Source organism: Megascapheus bottae, chromosome 29 (genome assembly GCF_031878675.1).
Source record: "Megascapheus bottae isolate mThoBot1 chromosome 29, mThoBot2.hap1, whole genome shotgun sequence".
Classification (NCBI taxonomy): domain Eukaryota; kingdom Metazoa; phylum Chordata; class Mammalia; order Rodentia; family Geomyidae; genus Megascapheus; species Megascapheus bottae.
In genome coordinates this window covers 8,983,749-8,998,809 of record NC_143537.1, presented here as the reverse complement: position 1 = coordinate 8,998,809, position 15,061 = coordinate 8,983,749, and the positions used below count along the sequence as shown (strand labels likewise).

At 52.0% G+C, this 15,061-nt stretch overlaps 1 protein-coding gene across 1 annotated transcript in view; it reads right to left on the bottom strand.

The window, feature by feature from the left end:
* Positions 1 to 9,760, bottom strand: part of Adamts2 (ADAM metallopeptidase with thrombospondin type 1 motif 2) — a 136,543-nt gene extending 126,783 nt beyond the window's left edge. The window contains exons 1-2 of the mRNA XM_090321145.1: positions 9,610 to 9,760; positions 8,242 to 8,636 (exon numbers count right to left, since the gene is read on the bottom strand). Of these exons, the coding sequence (XP_090177271.1) occupies positions 8,242 to 8,636; positions 9,610 to 9,760 (546 nt within the window). The remainder of the gene's footprint in view (positions 1 to 8,241; positions 8,637 to 9,609) is intronic.
* Between the last annotated feature and the right edge of the window lie 5,301 nt (positions 9,761 to 15,061).

Here is a 15,061-nt window from a genome sequence, read left to right as displayed (position 1 = left end):
AGCTTTCCTTTACAACTGACAGAAGCTGGTTTGTGATATAATTCATAAAGAAAGAAAAAAAACATACTTTTATGTATATATTCACACACATCATAACATTTTGGGCAACCACGGACCACATGTAGGAGAATGGTCCATGAAATTATAAACCCCAGGGACAGCAGCTAATTTTGTGTAGGTATATTCGGTGATACTTGCTCAGGACAAAAATCACCTGACAACATATTTTTCAGAACATTTCCTTATCCATATACCATATGTTTGTAGTTTTTGTATCACTTCCTTTTTTTTTTAAATGCTGGCCCTGGGAACTTGTCCCAGGGGCTCTTACGCTGTCCCTGAGCTTTGTTGTTCAATGCTAGCGCTTGAGCCACGCCTTCACTTTTGGATTTGGGGTGGTGGAGATAAAAGTCTCAGGGACTTTCCAGGCTAGCTTTGAACAGTGATTCTCAGATCTCCATCTCCTAAGTAGCTAGGGTTACAAGCATGAGAATCTACCAGCTGGCTTATGTCACTTCTTATCACCTCCAGAGACTCAGCCCTAGTCAGGCTGGCCACACAAACGTGTATACAACATAAATGTACCTTTACTTTCCCTGTGGTCTCAATCTCTACTTTTAATAGAAAAATACCCAAGTTCAAAGGCAGAGCCCTGAATGTTGGCTGACATAGCTATTGAGAGCTGGTCCTCCTTCCCTGCATCCCCTGCCTGGGTCTGCATGACAGATCGCAAACTGGACACCTATATAACTTGTTTCTCCACGAACGCATCATCATCATCATCATCATCATCACTACCACTATCAAACTATGCTTTCAGGACTCTAAGAGGACAACTTGTTAAAATGCATTTTCACATCCACCATCTCTGGACTCAAGACAAAGCCAGTGGTTTTGTCACCACAGAGTGATGGCACTGCTTCAACAAGGCCTACTAAGTGGTGCTCTCCTTTCATACTGTCACCACTCTAACTGAGATGCCCACAGGATTGGTACTTCTTATGTTGGGATATTTGCCACCCAAAATGTCTTCAAGAGGTCACAACATGATAGAAAAAAAGGCTATAGGCAGAACAGTACAGAGGCATAGCTTTGGCATCAATACTTATGCCTGAAGGAGTGACCACCATGCCATATTTTACCAGAAAGGAAGACTCCTAGAAGCTGCCACAGCCAGGCTATCCCTGGTTACCTTAACATGTGACAAAGGACACTAAACAGGAGAAACAGCCAATTCACCGGGGTGATAACAATTACTAAGTAGAGACTGTGGCAGCTGGTGTCTACACCTCAAGGGGCTGTGGCTTTGCTACCAGGCTTCCGTTTAGCCAGAAGTGTCTCCACTTCTTGGAGGCCCATAAAATAACTGCGTGACCTATAATTGGTGGCGTCTTAGATGCAAATAAATACAGAAACAGCCATTCCTGAACTGTGGATCAGGATTGAATAGTTATTGTGTATCCATCCTTCCAGGGCCCTAGTGAGATGGATCTTGATGGAATTCCCATTTGGCCACCTGATAAAGTGACTTTCACAGTTGTGAGGACAGAGCTGACCATACGACCTACAGCAACCTCTAACACACAGTCTTAAGTTACAAAAAAAAAAAATAGACTAGCAGTGAGTGTGTCCCTCTCTACCATAGACTATGCAATTAAGTTTCTCACAACTGGGTAAATCACAGGGCTCAACACATCCAGAGGACGACGGGTCAGCCTGAGCGAACCACCTGCCTTAGTAATCATGGTATTTACCCAGTCAGATCAGTATCCAGCCCAAATTTGAAATCCATTTCTTCCCTGTTTAACTACTGAAATGCCTGGGTCTGGGCCTGACCCTTAGTCTTAGGTGCTAGTTTCTATTGCCTGCAAGCAGAAGCCGTATGCCCCACACCGCCTGCCTGGAGTAGACATGCAGTGTAATTGAAATTCATGGATGAGCCTGCGGAGCTGGCTCCAGGCACAGTAATAACTTCTCCATATTAATGGCAGCACCGCAGACCCGGTGGACAGCTGACATTTAATATGAAACATACACAGCACAGAGAGAAAGAGAGAGAGAGAGACAGAGAGACAGAGACAGAAACTCGATACTGGGCCCTCCAGAGCCTGTCAGTGGTGGAGGGGCCATTTTAAGGCAAGGGGTCTACCTCCCCCCTCAATATTTCTATCCTACTGCAGAATCTTATCCCTGCAAGACCATCTCTGCCAAGAACACACGCACAGGTGCATATATAGACATGCTAGGCACAAAGTGCCAGGGCCACGAAGGTGACTGGGTAGGCAAGAGGAAACTAATACCTGCCAGAACCTGAATGAGCAGCATCCTTACAACAGAGACATACCTGGCCACACTGTAGAGAGTGGGGCAAGACAGCAAGTTCTGGAAAGTTCTCCGGAACAGCACCTGTCTGCCCGGGGACACTTGCCTGTTGCCAGGCCCATCCAATGTTCTTGCTGCCTATATACCCCCTGGCACTTCCACATCTGTCCCTGGAGATTCCACATCTGCTTCTCAGGACCACACCAGGGGCCCTCTAGGTCCACCCAATGCTGATAAAATCAGAAGTATGGCTCAGGACGATGGCTTCTCTGAAGAAATGTGGGAGACTCAGGCAGCCGGGAGCCATGTTCCCTTTGAGGTAAATGTTCCCTTCCGAGGAAGATGGGAGTGAGCTCATGAGGGTTTCCATCTCTCCCTCCTCTGATCCTGTACCCTCAATTGTGTGTGAGCCCCATCTAGCCATCTGATTTCACGACTCCAGCCTTGGAGTTTATCCAGAAGGATCCTGGAGATGGCTGATTCTGGTCATTTCCTACCTAGAGAAACTGAGGCATGATGGGAGGAAGGAGGGCACTTTACCCAGGGTTATATCCAGAATCCATCTCAGGGACTTAGCATCCCCGGTTCAGCCCTTTCCTATATGCTCCTTTCTATATTAGTTTGATTTTGAATGAAAGGATCAGAAATCTGATTTCATAAGCAACAAAATGAGTCGCCAGAAAATCACATGAAAACATGCATGTACACAAGTGCTTTCCTGTGGCAAAGTAGCAGTTTCTGAGCCATTCTCCAAGAGGACAGGGGCATCCTGATCGAATGGAGACACCAGAGGTGAACCAACCTTTAGTATTAGAGGCACTCTTCTGTTTACAGGCTTCCCGTCTCCACTTCCTGTGCACTCTTGTTTCACAGCTCACAGCTGAACTTCACTCAGTCTGGTGCTCAACCCTTGGACAAAACCAGGGACATCCCTGATATAAATTGCCAAGAAACCAGTGGGTACTATAAGCACAGTGCCATTAGTGGTACAGGAAAGGGTGCTGCTAAGCCTGCAAAAAGTCCTAAATATCCAGGGATCAAGGCACTAAAAGCTGGGACACCAGAGTTAAGGGAACAACATGACAAATAAGGCTAAGGGACCCAAGCCAAGCTGAGGATATAGGAACTTGAATGCTCAGCCAGTGAGGGAGGACTTTTCTTCTTGAAGAGCAATAGAAAGCAAAGGAGTGGTGTGATGTCGTGTGAGGTTGGTAAGGAAAAAGGGTTGCTGGAGAGAGACCATCTGAAAACGGAAAAGCTCTGGAGACAATGGGAACCTGTGTTAGGATGGGGTGAACGTTCCTAAGATGAAGGTCCGGGGTGAAGATCACAGCTTCCTAGGGTTGTGGCTTTTAGGATATGGGGTGCTGGAGGGGAGGGGCAATCCTGGGATTTCTCTTCTACGTGGAAATGGGTTCTGGAAGAAAGTGAGAGGACCTATATTCACCAAGGAATCTGGTGTCATCCAGGGGAGGGTCATTCAGGGGTAGCAGAGCAAGCAAGTCTCCCACAATCCCTGTCCATTCCAAAGTCTAGGGATCTGACCCTCAACCTCAACACCAAAGAAGAGCAGGAGACTGCTGCCAGGCCAACAACAAAGTGATTGGTTTACATGTACGTCTGTCAATTAATCCGGACCAATCAGATCACTCCCCAGGAGGAACTCCCTGAATTCTTTATTATTATTATTATTATTATTATTATTTTATTTATTTATTTTTGCCAGTCCTGGGAGCTTGAACTCAGAGCCTGGGCACTGTCCCTGAGCTTCTTTTGCTCAAGGCTAGCACTGTACCACTTAAGCCACAGAGCTACTTCCTGCTTTTTCTGTTTATGTGGTACTGAGGAATAGAACCCAGGGCTTCAAGCATGCTAGGCAAGCACTCTATCACTAAGTCACATTACCAGCCCATCCCTGAACTCTTGAAGGATATTCAGAAAGGTGTGTGTTGTACCTCCTTAGAAAACAAGTCGATCTGCAGCTGTTAGTGGCTCCCTCCCCCAGGGGGAGAGAATATTCTGAAATAAATACAGAGAAGAGCAATATTGAGAATGTAGTGAAACCCCAGGATCCAGCCATACTTAACGCTGACATTTCCTCAGAACCACCAGAAAACTAGGTCCCTGTATCTTATCTGTTCTATCTGACATGTTGTCATTTAAACTCAGTAAGCCTTAGGGAAAACAGCAAAGAGGAGGCTGAAATCACCCTAGGAGGCTATGTAGATCTTTCCTAGCAGGGACTAGGTAGGTGCCTCGGCTCTGACCAGAAGAGCCTAGCTATCTGAACCCAGGGAGGTCAAAGTCTCCATGGGAAGAGAGTGGGTAGGGAGAAATAGGCAGGACAGAAGTTGAGTCTCCACTTGGATCACTCACCGATGAGGAGTCAGGAAACCCATGAGGAGCTACAGCAGAGGGCAGGTCACTGACCAGTCAGTGGTCACTCAGCCACCATGACTGCTTCTAGCTCCCACTGTGTCCCTCAGAGATACTCACTCTCCAGACTGAAAAGATCTACAGGAATCTAATTAGGCAAGCTGAGAAAAGTCTTACACAGCCAGAGGCTGGTGGCTCAAACCTATAATCCTAGCTGCTTAGGAGGCCAAAATTTGAAGATTAAAATGTGCACACACCCATGTGCCTGCATGTGCACGCATATGCATGTGTGCGTGTGTGCGTGCGCGCGCGCACGCTCACACACACACACACACACACACACACAATAATGTCAGTAGAAAACCCTCCTGCAGCAATGTGACACATAAGAATCATTCCTGGAGCATTGTGAAACGACAGATTTGTAACTCAATAAATACTATGAACAGTTTCCAACTAGGAGCTATGAAAGACACTGTACATACATTTATGGGACTCTCAGGAAATAAGGTTCACAATATATCTTATGATGTGTGCCTTTATTTGGGATATGTGGCTTGTCTACCTGACTTTAGCGGGGGAAAACCTATCTTAAGTCACTTTGGGGAATAGTACCCCCTCTACTTCCAGCTCAAAGCGGGTTCTGTGAACTGCTTTCCCTGACTAAGCCATATGTAGACTAAGCCATAAGCACAGCTAGAGTGAGACACAGAACTCACCAGGGATTAGCAGGAAAGGACAGCTTGTAATTGCTGGGGTCCCTCCATTCATCACAAAGGACCCCATCTGAAAGCAAAGCCAGCACATGGGAAGGCAGAGGAAACAATGCTGATCTTAGTGAGCTGGTGGAAACACCCGGATCTAGCCATGCCTGAAGACTTACCATCGAGCGAGCTAATAAGTTCCCCTTTCTGTTTACACTAATTTGACTTGTGTCTTCTATCACTTATAACTTAAAGGACAGAGACTGATAGTGATAGCCTTCAATTAGATTAGAGTCCCCTAGTACTAAACAGGTTAGGATACTGACGTCGACAGGAATCAAAGTCATTACTGCTCTCCTTTAAAGCAGAAAAATACACTCCTAATTCTTCGGGACTGAACAAGAAGGATAGCAGATCTAGAAGGGCCTGTGCATTTGAGGAGAAACACAGCCCACCTAAACATTCAAGCTCCAGCTACCTTCATTTACAACTGCCTGCCATCACCTTCCACATTCTGTCCCTAAAACCTGGCATCACCACACATCTGCCTGAGAGTCTAGTCGCACGTGTTCTGCAAAGAACTGGTTCTGTGGTGGCATCTGTGTGGTGAGTACTTGATGATAGATTTGGCTAGATTTCTTTATTACAGTCTTTCTCCACCCTAATAGGCCTCATCTTTCTAGGATGGATACAACCATAGGCTTTCCCACAATGCTTTGCTCACCAAACCTCACTTGCTCACAGCAACTTGTGGTACATCCCCTGCGGAACGTTCTTGGAGACATAGGAAGGCAGAACTTTGCATTTTTGAACAGTGGTTCGACGACCCCCCGAACAGGGGGCCTGTAACTTACTAGAAATGCAGGACTTTTCCCCTCCGGAGGTGCTAAGGTTGAATCTGCACCATTGTTTAAGATTCTGGGGACCTGCACGTACAGCCCCCCTCACCTGCTTTGTTGCATGGAAGTCCCTAGCCATGAACCATGATGAAGGATGCTGGGTGGATTTATGCATTTATCCACATAAGGTCCCTTGAGAGGAAGTCCACAGGCATAATTTACTTGTTTAATTACAGCTTAGCAGCCTCCACCTCCTCAGACTGGGAAGCATTGTGGCAGAACTGACCAGATAGAACCAGAACACACTCCACCCTCTCAGCCACTGTGGCCCAGGGTACAAGTTGCTCAAAGGGGAAAGGCATTCATTATATGGCAAAATCAGAATGGATACACCCATGTGTACGGTCAGAGAAAAAGGATAGACAAAAAGATGGAATGAGGCTGGCCTACTCTCCCAAGGGTCATTATGGATAACATTCAAGGCCACTTAGGGAGGCCAGTGTTCTTTCTAGCCCCATCTTGCACCCCTGTCTGTAGACAGCCAATGCCTGGGACAGCTCAGCAAGCCTGTCCCACGCAAGCCAAGTCACTACCTCTCTCTACCCACTTGCCAACCTGCACCTTTGCTAGCTGGCAATTGGTTGTTCCAGGTCTCATTCAAGAAGCCCCCTAAGAGTTATTCTCAAAGCTCTTCTGTCAGATGCCCTTCTGCTCAGAGATGATATGGGACCTACAGAGACATTATCTTTGAACCCAAACCTTTGAAGGACATTTATAGTTTGCAAAATACCCATCTTCAAACTAAATCCAACCAAAGGCAGAGATTATTCTGAAGCAACAAGTGATGTTGCCTGTGTGTCCATAAAAAGAATGCCAGCGGTTGTGGGGCTTAGATTCACTGCCAGCTGTGTGGACGACCGGATGGGCTGAGCTGTCCAGGGGAATTGGTGTGTTTGGGGGCTGGGGAAGGGGTTGCACTGGGAAAATGGCCAGTAGCCAAGAGTGTCCTGATTAGCAATTAGAGCAGAACCCACAGTGGGCGGCTTTAGACAGGCATAGCTAGCCTGACCACCGCACACCCAATCCAAAATAGAAAACTGCAGTGGCTTCCGCCATGTGCCAGGTCTCCGGAAGGCTGGACAGCATTGCCAATGTCAGCTTCTTCCCTGAGCATCGATCTAGCCTTTCTTTATGGCTCCCTTGTGCCCCAGCTACGGTCTCTTGAGGTCTCTGAAGCAAGTGAACTTCCCATTCTACAGGGGCTGTTTTCCTCTCACCCCACCCCACCCCACCCCACCCCGCCCTTCAAACTCACCCCTTGGACACCAGAGTCTTTCTTGCCAAATGTCCCCCGCCTCCTTGGCTCAAAATAACCAATTACAGTTGTGCAGGAAACCACAGTATAAAAATCAGGGGCTCTGGGTCAGCCAAGGGGCAGAAGGCTAAAAGGGCACTCCAACATTACTGTCTACTTCCCCCCTGGTGGCCCTCACCTGTGCAGGGATTAGCACACACAGCACGCTGCTACAGCGTACAGGGACATGTCCAACAGACAAGGACACACATGGGTGAGCAGAAACCCACAGATGCATACATGTTGGCCACGTGTTCACACAAGCATCCTGAAACACGCATGCCAATGCACATACCAACCTGCAGTGCATGCAAGACATAGACATGTGCCCATAGGTATAAGGAAGCCACACACACACATACACACACACACACACACACACACACCACAAATTCTGCGACTTGGTAAGGACAATGGGCTGGTGGTGGGGTGCTTGCCTTAAAAAAAAAAAAATCACCCTTTTCTCAGACAAATCCAAAACAAGTTGCCTTGCAACCAACACCTTCAGCCACACCAATGCTTCCCAAAGCACAAGGAAGACAGGGGTGACTCTCCACCTAGAAGGTGGGGACTCCTGGCTTTTGATGAGAGACAGACAGACAGACTGACTGACTGACTGACAGACACAGAGAAAAGAAGTACTCACCAGCCCATCGCAGTTGCTGAGCGCCACCGAGGAGGCTTTAGCTAAGCCGGCCACATCCCCCACATAGAAGCAGGTCCCCAGCAGGGGTTCCACGCGGGTGGCCCCGCTCTCCTCTTGCCATTCCACGGTGGCCCCCGGAGCCACGAGGCGGGCATTGGGTCGCAGCCGCAGGTGTAGGTCTCGGCCGAAGACCGTGACATTGTAGAAGAGGTGGCTGCCGGGGTCTTCTCCGCCGCCTCCGGGGAAGCCCGAGGTCCGGAGCGGGGCAGCCCTGCGGGCTCGAACCCCCGCCCTGGCCCCCGCCGGCGACACCACGTGGGACACCAAGCGGCCCTGGGCGTCAGTGCGCACGGGCACCGCCAGGATGCGCTCGGCTCCGCGCCCCGGGGACCCGTCTGCAACGGGAAAGGGAAAGGGGCGTCAGGCTGGCGAGGACCCTGGGGACCCTCGGCGACCCCTGCACCCCCAGACCTCACCTCAGCAGGAAAGGAAGGAGCACTGCACCAGGGAGCCCCCCCCTACCCTCAAAAGCTCGCTCACACCTCCCAGTCTTTTGCACGGGGGAGAAGGGGAAAGAGGCGTTGCCTGGACCGCCGCTCCGGAGCCACGCCGCCCGGGCCAACCCCCGCGAGGGCCACGCCAGCTAAGAGTTCTACCCTCCACGCAGCTCCAGGCTGGGGGTCCGCGGGGACCCCCTCCGGGGAGGGGGGAGATCCGCCCCCACCCTCCCCGTTGGAGCGACCCCAACCCCTTGAGCCCAGGAGGAGGGGCTTCTCGGGAACCTTTCGTGGTTGGTCCCCTAACCGGACACCCCGACCCCCTCGGCGGCCCCAGCTGCCCACGAGCCCTCACCACGGGGCCTCTGGAGCCGCATGGGCGGCCTGTCCTCGGTGCCCGGCTCCTGGCCGGCGCCCTCTCCCCGCGCGCCTAGGCACCGGGAGGGGTGGAGCAGGGTCCCGCCGATCCCCGGGGATCCGCACCGGGACTCCCCGACCAATCCCCGGGGCCCGAGGCGGCGCGCCCGGCACCAGCTCCTCCCGAGCGTCCCCGGACGCGAGCACGGGCGCCGCCGCGCCCTGGCTCCCCGGGACCCGCCGGAGCCGGCTCTGCGCGCTCCGCCGCCGGGCTTGCCCGGCACTCGGGTCTCCAGAGCCGCGAGCGTCCCGAGGTTTCCCCCCGACCCCGGCCCCGGGGCGCCCCCTGCGCCACCAACCCGGACCCGAAGTTCACCAACTTGGCCCCGGGCGGGCGGGGCGCGCGGAGTTTGCCCAAGTCAGGCTGGACGACGCTTGGGGAAGGGGGCGGCGGGGCCGGGCCGGCCGGGGTGTGTGTGTCAGGGCGGACAGTGGGGACCCGAACCGCACTCACCCGCGGCCACGCCAGCCCGAGCGAACGCGGGCGGCGGCGGCAGCAGAAGGAGCGGCGGCGGCGGCGGCGGCGGCAGCAGCAGCAGCAGCAGCAGCAGCAGCAGCAGCGCGGGGCAGAGCGGGCGGCGAGCGGCTCCCGCCGGCGGATCCATGGCAGCCGCACCGCAGCCGGGGCCCCGCACTCGCAGCCGGCGCGAAACTTCCCCGCGCGCCGCCCAGCCCACATCTGGGGGCAGCTGGAGCCGCCCGCAGCTGCAGCACCGCAGGGCGCGGGGCGGAGGAGGCGAGGCGCGGAGAGGGGGGGGGAGAGAGGGCGGAGGGAGGGAGGAAGGGAGGGAGGGAAGGCGGGGAGGGAGGGAGCGAGCGAGCGAGGCGGGAGGGAGGGAGGCCGGCAGGGAGGGAGGGGGGGAGGAGGGCGGGGACGGCGGGCGCCTCAGCCTGCGGTGACCCGGCGGCGCTTCTTGGCGAGGCTGCCGGCCGCGGTTTCCCCCCCACCCCGCTCTCCGTGAGGCGGAGACGGCCCCGAGGTGGGGGGGATGCGCTCCGGACCGGGCTCGGGGAGCCCCGACATCCGACCCCCTGGTGCGCGCCCTCGTGGCGCACCCTCGAGTGGCACCGCCCGAGCACCCCCCCCCCAGCCCCCGGGCTCGGGGCGCCCGGGTCCCCTCGGTCAGCCCCGTGGTGCCGCCCCACCCGCGTGCTGCGCCTGGTAGCCGGACCAGACTCGGGAACAGAGCCTCCCCCCCACCCCCGAGGGCTGACCACTGGGGTCCGGGGTCAGGAGATGCCAGGCGCGCTCCCAAGACCAACCCCAAAGATCACCTTTGGCCCTGACAGGGAAAGACAAGCTTCCCTCGGTCCCCAACTCTTCTCTGTGTTTACTTCTGCAACCCTCTCTTGAAGACTTGCACTCCAGCCATGGAGTGCCTGCCCTCCTGGTCCTCCGTGGACCTCTCTGTGGCCGTCCCAGCCCCCACCTGAAGGGGTCTCTCCCTGCTCTGTGTCTCCTCTCCCAGGAAGCGTCCAGCCTGGGTAAGGTTGTTGTGGAGAGTCCACTGCCAACACTACCACTCTGCAGGAAAGTCCTAGACATCTCCGTTTTCTGGAGTCACTGTCCTTCTAGGCATGCTGTCCCTGGGGACTCCTCCCGGAGTCCTTTCTGGCATCCCCTTCAGGGTAGTGGATCTGTGGAGACATCTTTGCAATATGATCCCCCAACTTCTGGTTCACTTTTCCAGAATGGATACCTGTCCCTTTGATCTTCTCATTCACTCTATCCAGGCCTGTGTGACCAGAGACATGGCCAGGGACCAAGCACCCAGAGATGACTTAGGCCCCTGGGTGAGGGGGGGGGGGGGTACCAAGAGTGTGATGTGAAAATACATGACCTACCTACACACAACCAGCTCTTGCTGTGTGTTATTGTTGTTGTTGTTTTTGCCACTCCTGCCCGGGGCTTGAACTCAAGGCCTGGGCACTATTCCTGAGCTGCTTTTGCTCAAGGCTAGCACTCTACCACTAAGCTACCTTCTCAGGGGCCTGACTCAGGGCCTGGATGCTGTCCCTTAGCTTTTTCACTTCAGATTCTACCACTTGAACCCACAGCTCCACTGGCCTTTTCCCAGCAGTGATCCTCCGATCCTCAGCTCTCAGCCTCCTGAGTAGCTAGCATTATAGCATAGTGGATATATATTGTCAACTTTTTAAAGGTGAGATTTAAATAGGCATTCAAATGTCTGACTTTTCTTGGGAATGTGGACGGTGTGGGCCTGGGTCTTGCTTAGGCACCATAAAATGGGAATCTAGTGAAGAGAGCTCCTCCCCTGCCCCTTACAGACATACTTCTTGGGACCACTGATGATCTAGCTGGAAACCCAGTGTATCAGAAGAGAAGACAGCCCCAGAGCTGGGCATCTGATGGGCTTCTTGTAAGCAGGAGCAGAAGCTGATCTTGAAGGCTGAGGAAGCTGAGAATCCCAGATTCACCAGGTGCCTCCCAGAACCTATTTGTTCATCCTTCTGCCATGGTCTTGCTTTTATTCTCAAAAGATGAGTGTAACCCAACCTGCAGCTTCTTTTAAGGGTCACATAAGGGGCCAAGAGCGGGGCCTAGTGATAGAGCGCTTGCCTAGCATTCACGAAGCCCTGGGTTCAATTCTTTGGCACCACATACACAGGAAACGCTGGAAGCCGTGCTGTACTTCAAGTGGTAGAGCACTAGCCTTGAGAAAGTTCAAGGACAATGCTGAGTTCAAGCCCCAGGATGGGGGCGGGGGGAAGGGAAGGTCACATGAGCCACCTCGGTCTCTTTCTTGCCACAGTTACAGATGTTAGCATATTTTCCTACCACTATTAGTGCTATTTCTTTATGTAGCCTTCAGTGGCTCATTTAAATGTTTATTAGAGGCAAAGTGTGATGGCACACTATTGTCATATGGACTACTAAGGAGACAGAACTCAAGAAAATCTCAATCAGAAGCCAGCCCTAGCAAAAAGTTAACATGACCCTCATTCCAATCAATAAAGTTGGTCCCAAGAACTCAGGAGGCAAGGTCAGAAGAGCAAGGCCCTATTTGAAAAATAACTGCAGTAAAAAGGGCACAGTTTCAGTGGTAGAACACTTGCCTGATAAGTGCTAAGCCCCAAGTTCAAATCTCAATACCTCTAGCCCCTGAAACTAAAGGATACTTTAAACCATTACCCTACATGGAAAAGCCAACATCTCACCATGCCACCATAAATCAAGGAAAACTGCCTCACAAACCAAATAAAAAGAGAAATACATCAGAGCCCAACTAATCCTCTACTTATACAGGACACTAGGGTTGGGGGAGGGGACATCCTCAATAAGGATCTTCTGAAAGGGTTGAGGCAGAAACCTCCTCAGACCTCATCAGAACGAGGAAGGATTGAGGACTAACTCCCCTTTCTAGGGGATCCTAGTTCCTGACAGGACTGTACAAATGGAGTATCCAACAAGCATTAATCCTAGCTGTTCAGGAGGCTGAGATCTGAGGATTGTGGTTCAGAGTTAGCCCAGGTAGGTAAGTCCATGAGACTCTTATCTCCAATGAACCACCAGAAAACCAGACATGACACTGTGCTTCCAAGTGGTAGAGGGCTAGCCTTGAGCAAAAGAGCTCAGGGACAGTACCCAGGCCCTGAGTTCGAGCTCCATAACAGAACCCCCCCCCAAAAAAAGTACTTGCACTAGTATAATTTTTTTTTTTTTGCCAGGCCTGGGCTTGAGCTCAGGGCCTGAGCACTGTCCTTGGACTTTCTCAAGGCTAGAGCTCTACCACTTGAGCCTCAGCACCACTTCCAGCTTTTTTCTATGTATGTGGTACCAAGGAATCGAACCCGGGTCTTCGCTCATGCTAGGCAAGCGCTTTAACCACTAGGCCAAACTCCCGGCCCAGTATAATTTTTTTTTAAGACTTGTGTCTTGAACAATCCAGACAGCTGTTCCTCTCTCTATGACTTCTGGTCAAAGACCCCATTCAGAGTGGACTCAGAACAATACCCTTCTCTACCAGGGGACCAAACCCTCCCACACACCCTTAATCAGACCACCCCTCCACCCTCACAGTGACACCAAGATACAGCAGTCGATATGGCATCAAAATGATGACTTGGGTAAGGTAACTCAAGCCTAGAATCCTAGCTACTTGGTTGGCAGAGATTAGTGGATGGAGGTTCCAGGCATAAAAGTTTAGGATACTCTATCTCAACCAATGGCTGGGCTCACAGGAAAACGTACCTGCTACCCAAGCTGTAGGAAAGCACAGTGGTTGCGCTCAATGCTGTACCTACCATCCCCAGAAACACTAGGAAGTATAAATAGGAGGATCACAACCCAGACAATAAGCAAGACCCTACCTCCAAGATAACCAATACAAAAGGAGCTAAGGAGTAGGGTTCAGGCAGTAGAGCACCTGCCCAGCAAGTGTAACACTCCGAGTTCAAAACCCAGTGCATAAAAAGATATCACACACTGCAATGGTAATCTCTCCCACTTGGCTCCTCAAGACAAAAGAGGACATACAGAAGTCCTTGGGTAGTTCTTGCCTCAAGTCTGCTTTTCAGTCTACATCCCAAAGACCACATCTGAAAAGCCAGAAGGGCCAATTCATCCAGTGTATGCTGTGGGTGTTTTCATTTGCTTTTCCAAGTCTTCAGGTCTTCCTGGAGGCCTCCCTAGGTATCAACGCTTGCTCCAGTGGTCACATTCTTAGTCAATCCCTATTGCCCTGCATCTGTTTGTTACTATTGTGACCAGCCTGGCCCCTGAAGGCACTGAAGATGCAGCCTTAACCTTTACCCAGCCCAGGGTTTTGAAGGAGGAATCAGGACAAACCAAAATCACCTCAGAGTCTCCAAACCCTCTCCTTTTGAATTCCTCCCAAGGATAAGAGGCAGAAGGGGAGATGGTGACAGTTCCTGGGGGTTTCATCGGGATGTCAGAGATCATCACTCAGACCCCCCCCCCCACACACACACCAGTCTCCATAGGAGATATCCTCTGTTGTTCTGCTGAGGAGAGCCAGGGCCTGCACTGGCCAGCAAGTCACTGGGTCCCATATGCAGCATCGATTTTAAACAAGAGCCCTCTGAGAACCATTGCTTCCTCTATGTCCACACAGACACCAACCACCTCCCAGTGTTCAGCCCCATTGCAAGGTCACCTTCCAAGCAGATGGGGACAGTAAATGGGCTCTCACTATCTACCCTCACAACACACCAGCTCCCATGGGGCTACAGGAAGGACCCAGATGCTCCCATCTCAGTGGGACCCACATACAGAGCAAACCGCACGTGAGGAGTTGGTGACCTTGTCATGGGGCCCAAAACCAGGCCTCTGGCCAGCCCAACTGCTAGCAAAGAGCAAGTGCAATGGTCCCATCAGATGGGCTGGCAGAGTACTGGCCAGGAGTGGCCTGGGTAAGCAATATATCAGGGGAACGCTGATGGAACAGAAAGTGGCAGTCGGTGGCCTTTGGGGAGTGTCGCTCTTGCTGTTTCTTGAGCCATCTCCACACAACTGCAAGAGCCGTGTCAGGCAAAAGAGAAACTGTGGCTGGTGTTTAGGCAGCATTTTCTCCACTACTGCATTCCACGCAGAGGTATCCCTTCACCAATGGGCTACGTTCTGCCTGGAAGGGAGAGGACATGAAACATGGTGGTTTGGGCATCCAAGCTCAGCAAACACTTTTACATGGTGGTACAAGACGTAAGCTTAGGCAGTAATGACCCAGGGTAAGAGACAGCTCGATGCCCACTTGTGCCTGAGCACTGCATACATGCTCAACCTGGTAGAGAGAGCAGATTGGAGGATATCTTAATACAGCAAAGAGTGATTTCCTACACCCACTTGGGCCAGAGTCTAAATCCCCAGAGTGGACTCATCTCAAAAGTCCTCTCAGCCACTCAAGATGTGACTAAGAAAGTACACT